Here is a 23,115-nt window from a genome sequence, read left to right as displayed (position 1 = left end):
TTCTTTTTTCTGCACTAATGTCATAAAGGGAATTATTTTACAAAAAAATGTTAGTATCATGGCTAAAACATTACAGTACTATTACACTTGTGGCAAAAAATCACAATGCTTTAATGCAATCTCAGGCTCAAATTTGAGAAAAGCCATTTGGACAATGTTAAATTGGTAGAGGCTCCTTTTTATTTTCTTTGTAATTATTTTATTGCACTGTGTCTTTTAAGGTTAGAGTCCTCATAGAGCTGCACCTGTTTTCTGAAGCTTTCCAGGAGTTTTTCCTCCTAAATAGTGGACAAAGAATTCCAAGAAGGCCGCATGAGGGATTTTCAACAACTGGCAAAGTTCCGGTAAAGCAGTCATTCTGTACTTTTGGGAGGTTGCAAAGCATTATTTAGTTTTCACTAGATAGATATTAGGTTAAAATGACGATATTGAATATGGTGGATTTTATCTGTATTATTTTATTTCAGGCAACCATAAAATTCTTATCATCAAACACACTCATCTCCAGTGAAAATTTAGAGGTAAGACCAACATGTTTAGCATGCTTTCTTTTAGTATTATCTTATAGCTACAATCAAGGGACTCGTATAAAAACTTTATAATACTGTATGTGTATAAATGAGTTTCAGTTTAACGAAAAAAGACTAATATACAGTCATGGCCAAAAGTTTTGAGAATGAGACAAATATTAATTTTTCCAAAGTCTACTGCTTCATTTTTTCTAATGGCAATTTGCATATACTCCTGAATGTCAGAGTGATCAGCTTAACAACAATTACTGTACTTGCAAAGTCAATATTTGCCCAGAAAATGAACTTTAACCCCCAAAACACATTTCAACATCATTGCAGTCCTGCCTTAAAAGGAGCAGCTAACATCGTTTTAGTGATTGATCAATTAACACAGGTGTGGGTGTTGATGAGGACAGGGCTGGCGATCAATCAGTCATGATTGAGTAAGAATGACATCACTGGACACTTTAAAAGGAGGCTGGTGCTTGGTATCATTGTTTCTCTTCAGTTAACCATGGTTATCTCTAAAGAAACACGTGCAGCCATCATTGCACTGCACAAAAATGGCCTAACAGGGAAGAGTATCGCAGCTACAAAGATTGCACCTCAGTCAACAATCTATCGCATCATCAAGAACTTCAAGGAGAGAGCTTCCATTGTTGTCAAATAGGCTCCAGGGCGCCCAAGAAAGACCAGCAAGCGCCAGGACCGCATCTTAAAACTGTTTCAGCTGCAGGATCGGACTACCAGCAGTGCCGAGCTTGCTCAGGAATGGCAGCAGGCTGGTGTGAGTGCTTCTGCACGCTGTTATGGCTGGCAATCAGGCAACACAGCGTGCAGTAATCAGCGCACATACAGAGATCTGGCAATAACCAAAAACAATAGGACGAGCTCTGAGACGTGGAATCTCTGTAGACTGCAGTACCTGATCTATCCTCACACAACTATAAGCAGCAGTGGATTGCGCCTATCACTACCTATGCAACTCGGCACCGCCTGAGGAGCTGACTAGCCTGAAGATAGAAATACAAGCCTGACTTACCTCAGAGAAATACCCCAAAGGAATAGGCAGCCCCCCACATATAATGACTGTTAGCAAGATGAAAAGACAAACGTAGGAATGAAATAGATTCAGCAAAGTGAGGCCCGATATTCTAGACAGAGCGAGGATAGCAAAGAGAACTATGCAGTCTACAAAAAACCCTAAAACGAAAACCACGCAAAGGGGCAAAAAGACCCACCGTGCCGAACTAACAGCACGGCGGTGCACCCCTTTGCTTCTCAGAGCTTCCAGCAAAAGTTAATAGCAAGCTGGACAGAAAAAACAGAAAACAAACTAGAAGCACTTATCTAGCAGAGCAGCAGGCCCAAGGAAAGATGCAGTAGCTCAGATCCAACACTGGAACATTGACAAGGAGCAAGGAAGACAGACTCAGGTGGAGCTAAATAGCAAGGCAGCCAACGAGCTCACCAAAACACCTGAGGGAGGAAGCCCAGAGACTGCAATACCACTTGTGACCACAGAAGTGAACTCAGCCACAGAATTCACAACAGTACCCCCCCCTTGAGGAGGGGTCACCGAACCCTCACCAGAACCCCCAGGCCGACCAGGATGAGCCACATGAAAGGCACGAACAAGATCTGGGGCATGGACATCAGAGGCAAAAACCCAGGAATTATCTTCCTGAGCATAACCCTTCCATTTGACCAGATACTGGAGTTTCCGTCTAGAGACACGAGAATCCAAAATCTTCTCCACAATATACTCCAATTCCCCCTCCACCAAAACAGGGGCAGGAGGCTCCACAGATGGAACCATAGGTGCCACGTATCTCCTCAACAACGACCTATGGAATACATTATGTATGGAAAAGGAGTCTGGGAGGATCAGACGAAAAGACACCGGATTGAGAATCTCAGAAATCCTATACGGACCAATAAAACGAGGTTTAAATTTAGGAGAGGAAACCTTCATAGGAATATGACGAGAAGATAACCAAACCAGATCCCCAACACGAAGTCGGGGTCCCACACGGCGTCTGCGATTAGCGAAAAGCTGAGCCTTCTCCTGGGACAAGGTCAAATTGTCCACTACCTGAGTCCAGATCTGCTGCAACCTGTCCACCACAGAATCCACACCAGGACAGTCCGAAGACTCAACCTGTCCTGAAGAGAAACGAGGATGGAACCCAGAATTGCAGAAAAATGGAGAGACCAAGGTAGCCGAGCTGGCCCGATTATTAAGGGCGAACTCAGCCAACGGCAAAAATGACACCCAATCATCCTGGTCAGCGGAAACAAAACATCTCAGATATGTTTCCAAGGTCTGATTGGTTCGTTCGGTCTGGCCATTAGTCTGAGGATGGAAGGCCGAGGAGAAAGATAGGTCAATGCCCATCCTACCACAAAAGGCTCGCCAGAACCTCGAGACAAACTGGGAACCTCTGTCAGAAACAATATTCTCAGGAATGCCATGTAAACGAACCACATGCTGGAAGAACAAAGGCACCAAATCAGAGGAGGAAGGCAATTTAACCAAGGGCACCAGATGGACCATTTTAGAAAAGCGATCACAGACCACCCAAATGACCGACATTTTTTGAGAAACGGGAAGGTCAGAAATGAAATCCATCGAAATATGTGTCCAAGGCCTCTTCGGGACCGGCAAGGGCAAAAGCAACCCACTGGCACGTGAACAGCAGGGCTTAGCCCTAGCACAAATTCCACAGGACTGCACAAAAGCACGCACATCCCGTGACAGAGATGGCCACCAGAAGGATCTAGCAACCAACTCCCTGGTACCAAAGATTCCTGGATGACCGGCCAGCACCGAACAATGAAGTTCAGAGATAACTTTACTAGTCCACCTATCAGGGACGAACAGTTTCTCGGCCGGACAACGATCAGGTTTATTAGCCTGAAATTTCTGCAACACTCTCCGCAAATCAGGGGAGATGGCAGACACAATGACTCCTTCCTTGAGGATACTCGCCGGCTCAGATAACCCCGGAGAGTCGGGCACAAAACTCCTAGACAGAGCATCCGCCTTCACATTTTTAGAGCCCGGAAGGTATGAAATCACAAAATCAAAACGAGCAAAAAATAACGACCAACGGGCCTGTCTAGGATTCAAGCGCTTGGCAGACTCAAGATAAGTAAGGTTCTTATGATCAGTCAAAACCACCACGCGATGCTTAGCACCCTCAAGCCAATGACGCCACTCCTCGAATGCCCACTTCATGGCCAGCAACTCTCGGTTGCCCACATCATAATTACGCTCAGCAGCAGAAAATTTCCTGGAAAAGAAAGCACATGGTTTGAACACTGAGCAACCAGAACCTCTCTGTGACAAAACCGCCCCTGCACCAATCTCAGAAGCATCAACCTCGACCTGGAACGGAAGAGAAACATCAGGTTGACACAACACAGGGGCACAGCAAAAACGACGCTTCAACTCCTGAAAAGCTTCCACGGCAGCAAAAGACCAATTAACCAAATCAGCACCCTTCTTGGTCAAATCGGTCAATGGTCTGGCAATGCTAGAAAAATTACAGATGAAGCGACGATAAAAATTAGCAAAGCCCAGGAATTTCTGCAGACTTTTTAGAGATGTCGGCTGAGTCCAATCCTGGATGGCCTGAACCTTAACCGGATCCATCTCGATAGTAGAAGGGGAAAAGATGAACCCCAAAAATGAAACTTTCTGCACACCGAAGAGACACTTTGATCCCTTCACGAACAAGGAATTAGCACGCAGTACCTGGAAAACCATTCTGACTTGCTTCACATGAGACTCCCAATCATCTGAGAAGATCAAAATGTCATCCAAGTAAACAATCAAGAATTTATCCAGATACTCACGGAAAATGTCATGCATAAAAGACTGAAAAACAGATGGAGCATTGGCAAGTCCAAACGGCATCACCAGATACTCAAAATGACCCTCGGACGTATTAAATGCCGTTTTCCATTCATCTCCCTGCCTGATTCTCACCAGATTATACGCACCACGAAGATCAATCTTAGTAAACCAACTAGCCCCCTTAATCCGAGCAAACAAGTCAGATATCAATGGCAAGGGATACTGAAACTTAACAGTGATCTTATTAAGAAGGCGGTAATCAATACACGGTCTTAGCGAACCATCCTTCTTGGCTACAAAAAAGAACCCTGCTCCCAATGGTGACGACGATGGGCGAATATGTCCCTTCTCCAGGGACTCCTTCACATAACTGCGCATAGCGGTGTGTTCAGGTACGGACAAATTAAATAAACGACCCTTAGGGAATTTACTACCAGGAATCAAATCGATAGCACAATCACAATTCCTATGCGGAGGTAGGGCATCAGATTTGGACTCTTTAAATACATCCTGAAAGTCCGACAAGAACTCTGGGATGTCAGAAGGAATGGATGACGAAATAGACAAAAATGGAACATCACCATGTACTCCCTGACAACCCCAGCTGGTTACCGACATAGAGTTCCAATCCAATACTGGATTATGGGTTTGTAGCCATGGCAACCCCAACACGACCACATCATGCAAATTATGCAGTACCAGAAAGCGAATAACTTCCTGATGTGCAGGAGCCATGCACATGGTCAGCTGGGCCCAGTACTGAGGCTTATTCTTGGCCAAAGGTGTAGCATCAATTCCTCTCAACGGAATAGGACACCGTAAAGGCTCCAAGAAAAATCCACAACGTTTAGCATAATCCAAATCCATCAGATTCAGGGCAGCGCCTGAATCCACAAACGCCATGACAGAATACGATGACAAAGAGCACATTAAGGTAATGGACAAAAGGAATTTGGACTGTACAGTACCAATAACGGCAGAGCTATCAAACCGCCTAGTGCGTTTAGGACAATTAGAAATAGCATGAGTAGAATCACCACAATAGAAACACAGTCTGTTCAGACGTCTGTGTTCTTGCCGTTCTACTTTAGTCATAGTCCTGTCGCACCGCATAGGCTCAGGTTTACTCTCAGACAATACCGCCAGATGGTGCACAGATTTACGCTCGCGCAAGCGACGACCGATCTGAATGGCCAAGGACATAGACTCATTCAAACCAGCAGGCATAGGAAATCCCACCATTACATCCTTAAGAGCTTCAGAGAGACCCTTTCTGAACAAAGCCGCTAGTGCAGATTCATTCCACAGAGTGAGTACTGACCACTTCCTAAATTTCTGACAATATACTTCTACATCATCCTGACCCTGGCATAAAGCCAGCAGATTTTTCTCAGCCTGATCCACTGAATTAGGCTCATCGTAAAGCAATCCCAGCGCCTGGAAAAATGCATCAACATTACTCAATGCAGAATCTCCTGGCGCAAGAGAAAATGCCCAGTCCTGAGGGTCGCCGCGCAAAAAAGAAATAATAATCAAAACCTGTTGAATAGGATTACCAGAAGAATGAGGTTTCAAGGCCAAAAATAGCTTACAATTATTTCTGAAGCTCAGGAACTTAGTTCTGTCACCAAAAAACAAATCAGGAATCGGAATTCTTGGTTCTAGCATCGATTTCTGATCAATAGTATCTTGAATCTTTTGTACATTTACAACGAGATTATCCATTGAGGAGCACAGAGCCTGAATATCCATGTCCACAGCTGTGTCCTAAAGCACTCTAATGTCTAGGGGAAAAAAAAGACTGAAGACAGAGCTAAGAAAAAAAAATGATGTCAGGATTTCTTTTTTCCCTCTATTGGGAATCATTGGTGTGGCTCCTTGTACTGTTATGGCTGGCAATCAGGCAACACAGCGTGCAGTAATCAGCGCACATACAGAGATCTGGCAATAACCAAAAACAATAGGACGAGCTCTGAGACGTGGAATCTCTGTAGACTGCAGTACCTGATCTATCCTCACACAACTATAAGCAGCAGTGGATTGCGCCTATCACTACCTATGCAACTCGGCACCGCCTGAGGAGCTGACTAGCCTGAAGATAGAAATACAAGCCTGACTTACCTCAGAGAAATACCCCAAAGGAATAGGCAGCCCCCCACATATAATGACTGTTAGCAAGATGAAAAGACAAACGTAGGAATGAAATAGATTCAGCAAAGTGAGGCCCGATATTCTAGACAGAGCGAGGATAGCAAAGAGAACTATGCAGTCTACAAAAAACCCTAAAACGAAAACCACGCAAAGGGGCAAAAAGACCCACCGTGCCGAACTAACAGCACGGCGGTGCACCCCTTTGCTTCTCAGAGCTTCCAGCAAAAGTTAATAGCAAGCTGGACAGAAAAAACAGAAAACAAACTAGAAGCACTTATCTAGCAGAGCAGCAGGCCCAAGGAAAGATGCAGTAGCTCAGATCCAACACTGGAACATTGACAAGGAGCAAGGAAGACAGACTCAGGTGGAGCTAAATAGCAAGGCAGCCAACGAGCTCACCAAAACACCTGAGGGAGGAAGCCCAGAGACTGCAATACCACTTGTGACCACAGAAGTGAACTCAGCCACAGAATTCACAACAGCACGCACTGTGAGGCGGAGACTCTTTGAGCAAGGCCTGGTTTCAAGGAGGGCAGCAAAGAAGCCACTTCTCTCCAGAAAAAACATCAGGGACCGACTGATATTCTGCAAAATGTACAGGGAGTGGACTGCTGAGGACTGGGGCAAAGTCATTTTCTCTGATGAATCCCCTTTTCGATTGTTTGGGACATCTGGAAAACAGCTTATTTGGAGAAGAAGAGGTGAGCGATACCACCAGTCTTGTCTCATGCCAACTGTAAAGCATCCTGAAACCATTCATGTGTGGGGTTGCTTCTCAGCCAAGGGAATCGGCTCACTCACAGTCTTGCCTAAAAACACAGCCATGAATAAAGAATGGTACCAGAATGTCCTCCAAGAGCAACTTCTCCCAACCGTCCAAGAGCAGTTTGGCGCCCAACAATGCCTTTTCCAGCATGATGGAGCACCTTGCCATAAACCAAAGGTGATAACTAAATGGCTCATGGAACAAAACATAGAGATTTTGGGTCCATGGCCTGGAAACTCCCCAAATCTTAATCCCATTGAGAACTTGTGGTCAATCATCAAGAGACGGGGGAAAAACAAAAACCAACAAATTCTGTCAAAATGCAAGCATTGATTATGCAAGAGTGGACTGCTATCAGTCAGGATTTGGTCCAGAAGCTGATTGAGAGCATGCCAGGGAGAATTGCAGAGGTCTTGAAGAAGAAGGGTCAACACTGCAAATATTGACTTGCTGCATTAACTCATTCTAACTGTCAATATAACCTATTGGTACTCATAATATGATTGCAATTATATTTCTGTATGTGATATAAACATCAGACAAACACTAATAAAAACCAGAGGGCAGCAGATCATGTGAAAATATAATTTTGGTGTCATTCTCAAAACTTCTGGCCATGACTGTACAGGTGCTTCTCACAAAATTAGAATATCATTAAAAAGTTAATTTATTTCAGATCTTCAATACAAAAAGTGAAACTCATATATTATATAGAGTCATTACAAACAGAGTGATCTATTTCAAGTGTTTATTTCTCTTAATGTTGATGATTATGGCTTTCAGCCAATGAAAACCCAAAAGTCATTATCTCACTAAATTAAAATAATTAACAAAAACACCTGCAAAGGCTTCCTAAGTGTTTAAAAGGTCCCTTAGTCTGTTTCAGTAGGTTACGCAATCATGGGGAAGACTGCTGACTTGACAGATGTCCAGAAGGCAGTCCTTGACACACTCCACAAGAGGGTAATCCACAAAAGGTCATTGCTAAAGAAGCTGGCTGTTCAGAGTGCTGTATCCAAGCATATTAATGGAAAGTTGAGTGGAAGGAAAATGTGTGGTAGAAAAAGGTGCACAGCAACCGGGATAACCGCAGCCTTGAAAGGATTGATAAGAAAAAGCCATTCAAAAATTTGGGGGAGATTCACAAGGAGTGGGCTGCTGCTGGACTCATTGCTTCAGGAGCCACAACACAGACGTATCCAGGACATCGGCTACAAGTGTCGCATTCCTTGTGTCATGCCACTCCATGATCAATAGACAATGCCAGAAGCATCTTACCTGGGTCAAGGAGAATAAGAACTGGACAGTTGACAGAAATAAACACTTGAAATAGATCACTCTGTTTGTAATGACTCTATATAATATATACGTTTCACTTTTTGTTTTGAAGACCTGAAATAAATTAACTTTTTGATTATATTTTAATTTTTGTGAGAAGCACCTGTAAATACATTCTGGGGTTGGTGCAAATCTATACTTTTACCCACTGTACAAATACCATCTTTTCAGACTCTGTCTTCCAATCAGTGAGCATAAAACCAAAATGAAAAAAAACGTAAAACAGCATGTTACAACCCTGCCAGCATCACTGCATGGCCTTCCATTCCCCACCTGCCTGATACATCAACTCACCAGTGGCTCTGCACCTCTCTGCTCTGCTCACCACAACCCGTGGCTCTGTGCTTCTCTGCTCTGCTCGCCACAACCTGTGGCTCTGCGCCTTCTGGGTCTTGGCATTGCCTCCTGCGGTTCTGCTCTTGGCTCCGCCTCCAGCATCTCTGTCCTTGGCTCCGCTTCCAGCTGCTCCATCCTTAGTTCCGCCTTCTCCTTCTCTGCCTTCTCCTTTGCTCTTAGCTCCGCCTTCCTCTTCTCTGCTCTTAGCTCTGTCTTCTTCTCTGCTCTTAGCTGCGTTTCTGTTCTTGGCTCTGCTTCCTGCTCTTGGCTCTGCCTCCTGCGTTTCTGTTCTTGGCTCCGCCTCCTGCTGTTGGCTCCGCCTCCTGTGGTTCTGCTTTGCATCCGCTCTTGCGGTCTTGCTCTATCTCCGTTCTGCAGCTTGCCACACAGGTCTCTACCTGTTTCTTTATATTCACCAGTCCGAATAGGTCCCTACCTGTTCACATATACCCTCCTGTCTGAACAGGTTCTTATCTGTTTCCATACACCTGCCTGTATGCCAGTTCCTACTAGAGTATCAGCCCTGTCCATCTGACCTGCAAAAGTGCCAGCCGTGCCCGCCTGCCTGCCTGTGTCACAGCTGTGCCTGCCTGTGTCCTGTCCCCCGGTGGGATCAACATCCACAGCCAGACACCACCCTGGTGTGGTACCTGGTAGCTACCTGCCGCACTAGTCTGACCTCACCATCAGAGGCTCCAGCGAACACCTAGGAAGCTACTTAGTTACTCCCCTTCCAGGGTAATCTGGTCAGTGGTCAAGTGGGGCCACACCCCCGGACGCCTGCGCCAACCAGTCTGGGCGTGAGCTCAGGACGTGGTCACCGCTGAGTCCCATGAGCCGTCGCTCTCGGAGCAAGATGAACTTTCTTCTTGCCAGCATAGGCGAACGAAAAAAGTTTTTACCCGATCAGAATTCCAGACTGTCTCTGCAGTAGATCAATTCATAGTCTCTGATGAGATGTATAATCAGCTTGCAGCTTATGAAAAACTCCTTCCGAAGCCTCCACCAAGATTTTATGGGGATCCAGAGGAGTGCATGGAGTTCCTGGAGCTTAGCTTGCTGTATATCGAAGAGAATGCTGCCGAATTCACCTCTGATCGGGCCAAGGTGGGATTTCTTATGTCCTACCTAGCAGGAGATGCGTTGAGTTGGGTTAACCCCCTCTGGGAAGCAAGGGATCCTATCCTCTCGAACCTTGAAGCCTTCCTAATGGTCTTTCTTAAAGCCTTCAAAGCGCCTAAGCCAGCTCCTCCTGCAAAGTCTTCCCTCACTAGATCCCAGAGGCGGTCCAGACGAGCGAATCTCCCTAAGAAACCGCCACGTCAGACCAAGTCAATCCAAAACCCGCCTGTTCCTCAACCTGTCCAGGCAGCTACCCAAGCAAAACCCAAGAAGGCTGATAAAAGTGGGCTGTAAAAGCAGCAGCCCGAATCCAGCCGCAAGAAGGGATCGCGGTATCACTGCAGTTGTAAGGAACATCCAGACGGTCTCTGCCCTGTGAATCTAAAACTCTGAAACTCGACCCAGGAGCATGCTCAGTTGAGCGAAACCTGAACTGCTCGCTGCTGAGTATTGCAAGTTACTATAGCTGAACCTGGAGAGGCAGCAGTAACCAAGCGCACAGCCCGAGTCTGAGCAAGACGCTGAGACCGATGTCTTTGCTCAGCAGCATTCACTGTGGTTGAGACTGCAATGGAAGACCGCAGAAGACAAGGCTTGGCATCCATCCTGTGCAGAAGGAGAATCCCGGTGCCTAACATGCATTCTGCAATTTTTTAGATGGGGTCTGTCTGTCCATATGTAAAACCAGTTCATCTGAACTACCTCATTGATCTACAGTACATTGGTTAGTCCGCTCTCCATATGTACACGATTTGCATGCACACAGAATTATATTTTGCTGTTTTGAACAAGCCCTTAATGATATAAGGGATTTATTGGATTTTTATTACATGAGAAACATCTCCTAAAGTGTCATTTTTAACTCTGCTTACTGCTTTTTTGCTGTGCCAGGTGAATTTTGCCTAGTATTAATAATGTATACCAGTAAACATTGGATCAATGCACAGTGTACAAAGGTACGTTAGGCTGTTTTAGTAAATCTAAAATTCCAGATCTCCCCTAGTCATGCTTTCCTAATGTTCTTTTTATTAAGTGTTATCTTAAGTTATCCTTTTTTTTCTTCATTTCATTTCCATTTTAAGTGGAGTTTATTTTAGGTCTGCTATTGTGTAAGTAGAAAAAAGGGGTATTTTTCTCAGATTGTTTTCCCCTCTATTTTTAAGTAAAGTCTGCTGTCATGACTAGGTATACCCCAGTGGTTTAGCTACTAAAGGAAGAAAAGTCAGAACTGTTCCTTACAGCAATAGCTTGATATTTGCTCTGCTAAAGGTGCAGTTCTTGTCCCTAAGGCTTATTTAATTGAAGAACCATATTCTGCTAGGAAACAGTCTAGTTCACAAAATATCAACTATAAAAATGTTGTAGGGTAGAATGCTAATGATAAATATGTTACATAATACGTATTATAGGAATAGCCATTAATTGAATCAAAATCCTATGTAGACAATAGTGGTAATCTTTTTTCTCCACATTGTGGAAATTGCAGGCACTAGAAGAAATTCTCAATAGGAAATCCAGCCCTTGTCTCCTGTCTGTGTGTGATCAAGCAACCATGAATAAGCTGGTACTAACAAAAACATATTTCATCCTAAAACTGTCTTCGACGATTAATGCCATCCCTGAGATGGAGAAGGAGTCTGGATATTATGTGACTGGGGACAGAACAAAGCCTCAAAATAAAAACCGGGAACCGACCTCATCAGGTAACAAAACCCACTGAAATAGCTACCTTCACATAAAACTGTTGCCAAGTATATGCCATTGTCATAGCCTAATCTTGATCCTAACCGTCCACACGACTTAAAAAAAAATGATGAGTCTCTTATCCTGAAGATTAAACCAATTTCTTCTTGGAATTAAAGAAGCCCTCCGATCTATGTTTTTATCCTCTTAATATATTGCAGTCATCATATTATATAGCACTGTGTACTTACAATTGCTCATTTTGCCTTTCTACCCAGTAAATTCTTCTTTTTCTCTGCTCTATGTAGAAACAGGAAGTCTATTATCCCTGCATTAATCATTCCCCTCTTCAACTCCTGACCCAGCTCCTCAGCTCCTACCCGTGCCAGGGACTTTTGTAGTGATTCATGATTCATACAGGGAAAACAGATCTCCTGTATCTACATAGAGCTTATTCAGCTAGTCGGTTTTAATCATGTGATATCATAGACCTAATGTCACAGACCTAAGGAAAAAGACAAGAATTGACTGGGTAGAAAGGCAAAATGAGCAAATGTAAGGGCCATATAATATGATGATTGCAATATATTAAGAGGATTCAAATTTTGATGGGAGCAGTGCTTCCTTGTGGCTATATTTTTCACATTTCAATAAGATCAACTAGGCCTCATTTTTATCATCCAAAAAGCCAACAAATTGTCCTTTCATGAATTCATTTATCCAGATTTCCAAGAGATCTGTGTCTAAGTGAAACTTCATTCATCTCTGATTGTAGATAACAACTATATAACTATTGATCAAGATCGGAAATTTTCACCTGGGTCTTGATGAGACGACATGCTGGGGTCAGACACTCCTGATTCATTAAGACATACCGTATATACTCGAGTATAAGCCGAGATTTTCAGCCCAAATTTTTGGGCTGAAAGTGCCCCTCTCGGCTTATACTCGAGTCAAGGTGGGCGGCAGGGTCGGCGGGTGAGGGCGCTGAGGCATACTTACCTAGTCCTGGCGATCCTGGCGCTCCCCCTGCCGTCCCACGGTCTTCGGTGCTGCAGCGTCTTCCCCTCTTCAGCGGTCACGTGGGACCGCTCATTAAAAAAATGAATAGGCGGCTCCACCTCCCATAGGGGTGGAGCCGCGTATTCATTTCTCTAATCAGCGGTGCCTGTGACCGCTGATAGAGAAAGAGGCTGCGGCACCGAAGACCAGGCAGAGGGAGCGTCAGGATCGCTGGGACCAGGTAAGTATGTAATATTCACCTGTCCGCGTTCCAGCCGCCGGGCGTCGCTCCATCTTCCCGGCGCCTCCATCTTCCCGGCGTCTGCGCTCTGACTGTTCAGGTCAGAGGGCGCGATGACGCATATAGTGTATAGCCTGATCAGTCAGAGCAGAGATGCCGGGAAGATGGAGACTCCGGGACCGGACGCTGGGAGCTGCAAGCAAGAGAGGTGAGTATGTGTTGTTTTTTTTTTATTGCAGCAGCAGCAGCAGCGGCACAGATTTATGTGGAGCATCTATGGGGAAATATGAACGGTGCAGAGCACTATATGGGGCACAGCTATGGGGCACAATGAACGGTGCAGAGCACTGTATATGGGGCACAGCTATGGGGCACAATGAACGGTGCAGAGCACTGTATATGGGGCACAGCTATAGGGCAATAATGAACGGTGCAGAGCACTGTATATGGGGCACAGCTATGGGGCACAATGAACGATGCAGAGCACTGTATATGGGGCACATTGAACGGTGCAGAGCACTGTATATGGGGCACAGCTATGGGGCACAATGAACGGTGCAGAGCACTGTATATGGGGCACAGCTATGGGGCACAATGAACGGTGCAGAGCACTGTATATGGGGCACAGCTATGGGGCACAATGAACGGTGCAGAGCACTGTATATGGGGCACAGCTATGGGGCACAATGAACGGTGCAGAGCACTATATGGGGCACAGATATGGGGCACGATGAATGGTGCAGAGCACTGTATGGGGCACAGCTATGGGACAAAATGAACGGTGCAGAGCATTGTATATGGGGCACAGATATGGGGCAATAATGAACGGTGCCGAGCACAGTATGGGGCAGAGCTATGGGACAAAATGAACGGTGCAGAGCATTGTATATGGGGCACAGATATGGGGCAATAATGAACGGTGCCGAGCACAGTATGGGGCACAGATATGGGACAAAATGAACGGTGCCGAGCACTATATGGGGCACAGCTATGGGACAAAATGAACGGTGCCGAGCACAGTATGGGGCACAGATATGGGACAATAATGAACGGTGCAGAGCATTGTATGCGGGGCACAGATATGGGGCAATAATGAACGGTGCCGAGCACAGTATGGGGCACAGCTATGGGACAAAATGAACGGTGCAGAGCATATATGGGGCACAGCTATGGGGAAATATGAACGGTGCAGAGCACTATATGGCACAGCTATGGGGAAATAATGATCTATTTTTATTTTTGAAATTCACCGGTAAATGCTGCATTTCCACCCTAGGCTTATACTCGAGTCAATAAGTTTTCCCAGTTTTTTGTGGCAAAATTAGGGGGGTCGGCTTATACTCGGGTCGGCTTATACTCGAGTATATACGGTATATGCTTCCTAATGAATCAGGAGCATCTGATGAAAAACATGCGCCTCGCCACAAAATTTACTCCAGTTGAGGACTGGAGTAAGATTTCTGGCGTAAGGCTTTTCTTGAATTAGATGCTTTTTTAATTGCTTTGATTTTCAATCTAAAGAACAGGAGGCAGCACTCCAATGCCAACCATTCAAGTAGAAAAGTGAATATTCTTTATTCACCCATAGTGTAAATGTGAAATTTAGGTTCCAAACACAATACTAATCCTTCCTCGAGTGCTGCTTTTTTCTTCTTTTTATTGTAACTGTTCTGATGCTTTCATCCTCATTTTTACATACGTTGTGCTATAATTCTATTTTTTACCATATCTTCAAGATAGAATCTCAGTTTGTTGAAAGGGTTTCCCAAATAGCAAATAGCACTGAAATGATTTGAGATCATAAAAAACATCTTTTTAATAAGGATATTTTCTGGGATTTGCACTATATGAACGTGAAAAACCTATGACTCCTCTATACTGTATGCTCTTGTTTAGAATTCAGCTCCTGCTGGCACCATCTACCAGTCTAATTTGGTGGTCGCACATACACAGTAATGCCAGCCCCCGCATTGCCTTCCAGGGCATCTGTGCATTTGCAAGTGCTGCTATTCAGTTTCCTATGCAGACATAGGACCATATACAGTAGAGTTATCACTTCATGATATTATAAGCACATTAAAAGCTCAAAATCGTAGTAAATTATGCTTTAATCACACAGTTACCTCTCTTTTATACATTAATTTTTATTTTCTCTTAAAGCTCCTGCTTGTTATTATGAGTTACACTGAGGGCTTATTCTAAATTTGTTTTAACCTATTTTCCCAAATAATATTAGCAATATTCATTGTAACATATGGTTAGAAGTATTGTGAACTTAACCCTTGTGAAAAACCTCACATTTATAAACTTTGAGTTTTGTCTCCCCCATAATTGCACAACGTGCAGTAAATCTGTTGTTGTTAGTGTTATGTAGTTTAAAATATGGTTTAAAGGTAATGTGTCAGTAAGATGAGCCCATCCCCAGACCGCATATACAAGTGTGTCTCACTAAATTAGAATATCATCAAAAAGTTAATTTATTTCAGTTCTTCGATATAAAAAATGAATCTCATATATTATATAGAGTCATTACAAACAGAGTGATCTATTTCAAGGGTTTATTTCTGTTAATGTAGATTATTATCTCTTACAGCCAATGAAAACCCAAAAGTCATTATCTCAGTAAATTAGAATAATTAAGAAAAAAACACCTGTGAAGGCTCCCTAAGCATTTAACCCCTTCCCGACCCATGACGCCACGTAGGCGTCATGAAAGTCGGTGCCAATCCGGCCCATGACGCCTATGTGGCGTCATGGAAAGATCGCGTCCCTGCAGATCGGGTGAAAGGGTTAACTCCCATTTCACCCGATCTGCAGGGACAGGGGGAGTGGTAGTTTAGCCCAGGGGGGGTGGCTTCACCCCCCCGTGGCTACGATCGCTCTGATTGGCTGTTGAAAGTGAAACTGCCAATCAGAGCGATTTGTAATATTTCACCTATTATAACGGTTGAAATATTACAATCCAGCCATGGCCGATGCTGCAATATCATCGGCCATGGCTGGAAACACTAATGTGCCCCCACCCCACCCCACCGATCGCCCCCCCAGCCCCCGATCTGTCCGGTACACTGCTCCGGCTCCCCTCCGTCCTGTGCTCCGCTCCCCCCGTGCTCTTGTCCGCTCCCCCGTGCTCCAATCACCCTCCCCGTGCTCCAACCCCCCCCTGCACTCCGATCCACCCCCCCTGCAGTCCGATCCACCCCCCCTGCAGTCCGATCCACCCCCCGATGCTCCAATGCACCCCCCGTGCTCCGTTCCACCCCTTCCGCGCTCCGATCCACCCCCCCATGCTCCGATCCCCCTCCCGTGCCCCCCCCCACCCCATCATACTTACCGATCCTGCCGGGGTCCGTCCGTCTTCTCCCTGGGCGCCGCCATCTTCCAAAATGGCGGGCGCATGCACAGTGCGCCCGCCGAATCTGCCGGCCGGCAGATTCGTTCCAAAGTGCATTTTGATCACTGAGATAGATTATATCTCAGTGATCAAAATAAAAAAAATAATAAATGACCCCCCCCCCCCCCTTTGTCACCCCCATAGGTAGGGACAATAAAAAACTAAAGAATTTTTTTTTTTTCCACTAATGTTAGAGTAGGGTTAGGGTTAGGGGTAGGGTTAGGGTTAGGGCTAGAGTTAGGGGTAGGGTTAGGGGTAGGGTTAGGGTTAGGGCTAGGGTTAGGGGTAGGGTTAGGGGTAGGGTTAGGAGTAGGGTTAGGGCTAGGGTATGTGCACACGTATTCTGGTCCTCTGCGGATTTTTCCGCTGCGGATTTGATAAATCCGCAGTGCTAAACCGCTGCGGATTTATGGCGGATTTACCGCGTTTTTTCTGCGCATTTCACAACTGCGATTTTCTATTTGAGCAGTTGTAAAACCGCTGCGGAATCCGCAGAAAGAAGTGACATGCTGCGGAATGTAAACCGGTGCGTTTCCATGCAGTTTTTCCACAGCAAGTGTACAGCGATTTTTGTTTCCCATAGGTTTACATTGAACTGTAAACTCATGGGAAACTGCTGCGAATCCGCCCCGTTTTCCGCAGCGTGTGCACATACCTTTAGAATTAGGCTATGTGCACACGGTGCGGATTTGGCTGCAGATCCGCAGCAGATTGGCCGCTGCGGATTCGCAGCAGTGTTCCATCAGGTTTACAGTACCATGGAAAACCAAATCCGCTGTGCCCATGGTGCGGAAAATACCGCGCGGAAACGCTGCGTTGTATTTTCCGCAGCATGTCAATTCTTTGTGCGAATTCCGCAGCGTTTTACACCTGTTCCTCAATAGGAATCCGCAGGTGAAATCCGCGGAAAATCCGCAGGTAAAACGCAGTGCCTTTTACCCGCGGATTTTTCAAAAATGATGCTGAAAAATCTCACACGAATCCGCAACGTGGGCACATAGCCTTAGGGTTAGGGTTGGAATTAGGGTTGTGGTTAGGGTTGTGATTAGGGTTATGGCTACAGTTGGGATTAGGGCTAGGGGTGTGGGGGGGTTAGTGTTGGAGTTAGAATTGAGGGGTTACCACTGTTTAGGCACATCAGGGGTCTCCAAACGCAACATGGCGCCACCATTGATTCCAGCCAATCTCGTATTCAAAAAGTCAAATGGTGCTCCCTCAATTCCGAGCCCCGACGTGTGCCCAAACAGTGGTTTACCCCCACATATGGGGTACCAGCATACTCAGGATAAACTGCGCAACAATTACTGGGGTCCAATTTCTCCTGTTACCCTTGTGAAAATAAAAAAATGCTTGCTAAAACATCATTTTTGAGGAAAGAAAAATGATTTTTTATTTTCACGGCTCTGCGTTGTAAACGTCTGGGAAGCACTTGGGGGTTCAAAGTGCTCACCACATATCTAGATAAGTTCCTTGGGGGGTCTAGTTTCTAAAATGGGGTCACTTGTGGGGGGTTTCTACTGTTTAGGCACACCAGGGGCTCTGCAAACGCAACATGACGCCCGCAGACCATTTCATCAAAGTCTGCATTTCAAAAGTCACTACTTCCCTTCTGAGCCCCGACGTGTGCCCAAACAGTGGTTTACCTCCACACATGGGGTATCAGCGTACTCAGGAGAAACTGGACAACAACTTTTGGGGTCAAATTTCTCCTTTTACCCTTGGGAAAATAAAAAATTCTGGGCTAAATAATTATTTTTGAGGAAAGAAAACGTATTTATTATTTTCACAGTTCTGCATTATAAACTTCTATGAAGCACTTGGGGGTTCAAAGTGCTCACCACACATCTAGATAAGTTCCTTTCGGGGTCTAGTTTCCAAAATGGGGTCACTTGTGGGGGGTTTCTACTGTTTAGCCACATCAGGGGCTCTGCAAACGCAACGTGACGCCCGCAGAGCATTCCATCAAAGTCTGCATTTCAAAACGTCACTACTTCAATTCCGAGCCCCGGCATGTGCTCAAACAGTAGTTTACCCCCACATATGGGGTATCACCGTACTCAGGAGAAACTGGACAACAAATATTGGGGTCAAATTTCTCCTGTTACCCTTGGGAAAATTAAAAAATTCTGGGCTAAATAATTATTTTTGAGGAAAGAAAACGTATTTATTATTTTCACGGCTCTGCATTATAAACTTCTGTGAAGCACTTGGGGGTTCAAAAGTGCTCACCACACATCTAGATAAGTTCCTTTCGGGGTCTAGTTTCCAAAATGGGGTCACTTGTGGGGGGTTTCTACTGTTAAGCCACATCAGGGGCTCTGCAAACGCAACGTGACGCCCACAGAGCATTCCATCAAAGTCTGCATTTCAAAACGTCACTACTTCACTTCCGAGCCCTGGCATGTGCCCAAACAGTGGTTTACCCCCACATATGGGGTATCAGCGTACTCAGGAGAAACTGGACAACAACTTTTGGGGTCAAATTTCTCCTGTTACCCTTGGGAAAATAAAAAATTGCAGGCTAAAAGATCATTTTTGAGAAAATATATATTTTTTTTATTTTCATGGCTCTGCGTTATAAACTTCTGTGAAGCACTTGGGGGTTCAAAGTCCTCACCACACATCTAGATTAGTTCCTTTGGGGGTCTAGATTCCAAAATGGGGTCATTTCTGGGGGATCTCCAATGTTTAGGCACACAGGGGCTCTCCAAACGTGACATGGTGTCCGCTAATGATTGGAGCTAATTTTCCATTTAAAAAGCCAAATGGCGTGCCTTCCCTTCTGAGCCCTGCCGTGCGCCCAAACAGTGGTTTACCCCCACATATGGGGTATCAGCGTGCTCAGGACAAACTGGACAACAACATGTGGGGTCCAATTTCTCCTATTACCCTTGGCAAAATAGGAAATTCCAGGCTAAAAAATCATTTTTGAGGAAAGAAAAATTATTTTTTATTTTCATGGCTCTGCGTTATAAACTTCTGTGAAGCACCTGGGGGTTTAAAGTGCTCAATATGCATCTAGATAAGTTCCTTGGGGGGTCTAGTTTCCAAAATGGGGTCACTTGTGGGGAAGCTCCAATGTTTAGGCACACAGGGGCTCTCCAAACGCGACATGGTGTCCGCTAACAATTGGAGCTAATTTTCCATTCAAAAAGTCAAATGGCGCGCCTTCCCTTCCGAGCCCTGCCGAGTGCCCAAACAGTGGTTTACCCCCACATATGAGGTATCGTCGTACTCGGGAGAAATTGCCCAACAAATTTTATGATCCATTTTATCCTATTGCCCATGTGAAAATGAAAAAATTGAGGCGAAAAGAATTTTTTTGTGAAAAAAAAGTACTTTTTCATTTGTACAGATCAATTTGTGAAGCACCTGAGGGTTTAAAGTGCTCACTAGGCATCTAGAAAAGATCCTTGGGGGGTCTAGTTTCCAAAATGGGGTCACTTGTGGGGGAGCGCCAATGTTTAGGCACACAGGGTCTCTCCAAACGCGACATGGTGTCCGCTAACGATGGAGATAATTTTTCATTCAAAAAGTCAAATGGCGCTCCTTCCCTTCCGAGCCTTACCATGTGCCCAAACAGTGGTTTACCCCCACATGTGAGGTATTGGTGTACTCAGGAGAAATTGCCCAACAAATTTTAGGATCCATTTTATCCTGTTGCCCATGTGAAAATGAAAAAATTGAGGCTAAAAGAATTTTTTTGTGAAAAAAAAGTACTTTTTCATTTTTACGGATCAATTTGTGAAGCACCTGGGGGTTCAAAGTGCTCACTATGCATCTAGATAAGTTCCTTGGGGCGTCTAGTTTCCAAAATGGGGTCAATTGTGGGGGAGCTCCAATTTTTAGGCACACGGGGGCTCTCCAAAAGTGACATGGTGTCCGCTAAAGAGTGGAGCCAATTTTTCATTCAAAAAGTCAAATGGCGCTCCTTCCCTTCCAAGCCCTGCCGTGCGCCCAAACAGTGGTTTACCCCCACATATGAGGTATCAGCGTACTCAGGGCAAATTGGACAACAACTTTCGTGGTTCAGTTTCTCCTTTTACCATTGGGAAAATAAAAAAATTGTTGCTAAAAGATAATTTTTGTGACTGAAAAGTTAAATGTTCATTTTTTCCTTCCATGTTGCTTCTGCTGCTGTGAAGCACCTGAAGGGTTAATAAACTTCTTGAATGTGGTTTTGAGTACCTTGAGGGGTGCAGTCTTTAGAATGGTGTCACTTTTGGGTATTTTCAGCCATATAGACCCCTCAAACTGACTTCAAATGTGAGGTGGTCCCTAAAAAAAATGGTTTTGTAAATTTCGTTGTAAAAATGAGAATCGCTGGTCAAATTTTAACCCTTATAACTTCCTAGCAAAAAAAATTTTTGTTTCCAAAATTGTGCTGATGTAAAGCATACGTGTGGGAAATGTTATTTATTAACTATTTTGTGTCACATAACTCTCTGGTTTAACAGAATAAAAATTCAAAATGTGAAAATTGCGAAATTTTCGCCAAATTTCCGTTTTTATCACAAATAAATGCAGAATTTATTGACCTAAATTTACCACTAACATGAAGCCCAATATGTCACGAAAAAACAATCTCAGAACCGCTAGGATCCGTTGAAGCGTTCCTGAGTTATTACCTCATAATGGGACACTGGTCAGAATTGCAAAAAACGGCAATGTCTTTAAGGTCAAAATAGGCTGGGTCATGAAGGGGTTAAAAAGATCCCTTAGTCTGTTTCAGTAAGCTCCACAATTATGTGGAAGACTACTGACTTGATAGATGTCCGCAAGGCAGTCATTGTCACACTCCAAAAGGAGGGTAAGCCACAAAAGATCATTGCTAAAGAAGCTGGATGTTCACAAAAATTTTGGGGAGATTCACAAGGAGTGGACTGCTGCTGGAGTCATTGCTTCATAAGCCATAACACACAGAGGTATCCAGGACATGGGCTAAAAGTGTCGCATTCCTTGTGTCAAGCCACTCATGACCGATAGACAATGCCAGAATCATCTTACCTGAGCCAAGGGAAAAAAAACTGGACTGTTGCTCAGTGGTCCAAGGTGTTGTTTTCAGATGAAAGTTAATTTTGCATTTCATTTGGAAATCAAGGTCCCAGAGTCTGGAGGAAGAATCAAGAGGCCACAATCCAAGCTGCCTGAGGTCTAGTGTGAAGTTTCCACAATTAGTGATGGTTTGGGGAGCCGTGTCATCTGCTAGCGTAGGTTCACTGTGTTTTATCAAGACCAAAGTCAGCGCAGCCGTCTACCAGGAAATTTTAGAGCACTTCATTCTTAAAATTTCTCATTCAGAAAATTAATTCTCCAGCAGGACTTAACACCTGTCCACACTGCCAAAAGTACCAATACCTGGTTTAATAATAACAGTATCACTGTGCTTGATTGCCCAGAAAACTTGACTGACCTTAACCTCATAAAGAATCTTTGGGATATTGTCAAAAGGAAAATGAGAGACACCAGACCTAACAATGCAGACGAGCTGAAGGCTGCTATCAAAGCGACCTGGGCTTCCATAATACCTCAGCAGTGCCACAGGCTGATCGCCTCTATGCCACGGAGCATTGATGCAGTAATTGATGCAAAAAGAGCCCCGACCAAGTATTGAGTGCATTTACTAAACATACATTACAGTAGGCCAACATTTCAGATTCTAAAATCATTTTTCAAGCTGGTGTTATAAAGTATTTTAATTTACTGAGATAATTACTTTTGCGTTTTCATTGGCTGTAAGCCATAATCATCAACATTAACAGAAATAAACACTTGAAATAGATCACTCTGTAATGACTCTCTAAAATATGAGTTTCACTTTTTGTATTGAAGAACTTGAATATATTAACTTTTTGATAATATTCTAATTTAGTGAGAGCACTTGTATGTCGATGCAGATATTTGAAATTTTAATCCACTGACACCTTTATGTCTTCTATCTTTTGCTGCATGCCCCAGTAACATTTTCATTCATATTCAAATGATGCATTAAGTGCTCTAGGCATGACATAGCACTTAATGAGCCTCTGCCTTCCCACCCATCACCAGTCTCTTTAGCTTGACAAATAGCTCACTGTCTGTGTGAAGTCGGGTACCAAGCAAGGAAATCAGACAGTGACCCTCAATTAGACTGGAAGGAAGCAACAGGAAGCAAACAAACCAGACAGAGGCTTGTTAAGTGCTCTGTCATGCCGAGAGCACCTAATGCCTCTTTTGCATATAAATTAAGATGATAATTACTAAGAATTGCAGCAACAGGTTAGAAGATGTAAAGGCGTAGATCAATTTACATTTCAAAGACCTATGCTGTCTGGGCAGTTTGTTCTTGTTGACATATTCCCTTTAAATTGTGAATGTGTTTTCAGTAAGAATGTTTATTGCCATCATTTCTACACTATAATTAAATCATATTGTACTCAGCTTTATCTTTGACTGAAAGAATTACAGCCCTCTAATTTTTTCAGATGGATACATCTAGTAATTATATCATTAGTTCTTTGGTCCATGCTTAATAACACAATTAAAGCAAAAACACACAGGTACTAATTGCACTTTGTACAAACTGATTGTTTTTAATAGTACAATCACTTTCAGATCTATTCTAAGAAAAGGTCAGAAATATTATGAGAAGCACAGTTTAATTTTACTTTCTTTTAATCTTTAAGATCGTTTGGATGTTGTAAAATATTCACATCTTTAAAGGTATCT

At 44.2% G+C, this 23,115-nt stretch overlaps 1 protein-coding gene across 6 annotated transcripts in view; it reads left to right on the top strand.

Moving 5' to 3' along the window:
* Window positions 1-23,115, top strand: part of CFAP54 (cilia and flagella associated protein 54) — a 752,512-nt gene that overhangs the window by 575,629 nt on the left and 153,768 nt on the right. For all 6 annotated transcript variants that reach the window (XM_069764454.1, XM_069764457.1, XM_069764455.1 and 3 more), the window contains 3 exons: window positions 222-344; window positions 468-521; window positions 11,574-11,790. In XM_069764454.1, coding sequence (XP_069620555.1) covers window positions 222-344; window positions 468-521; window positions 11,574-11,790 — 394 coding nt within the window. The remainder of the gene's footprint in view (window positions 1-221; window positions 345-467; window positions 522-11,573; window positions 11,791-23,115) is intronic.

The sequence above is a fragment of the Ranitomeya imitator genome, chromosome 4 (assembly GCF_032444005.1).
Source record: "Ranitomeya imitator isolate aRanImi1 chromosome 4, aRanImi1.pri, whole genome shotgun sequence".
NCBI lineage: Eukaryota > Metazoa > Chordata > Amphibia > Anura > Dendrobatidae > Ranitomeya > Ranitomeya imitator.
This window is presented reverse-complemented; position numbering and strand designations above follow the sequence as displayed.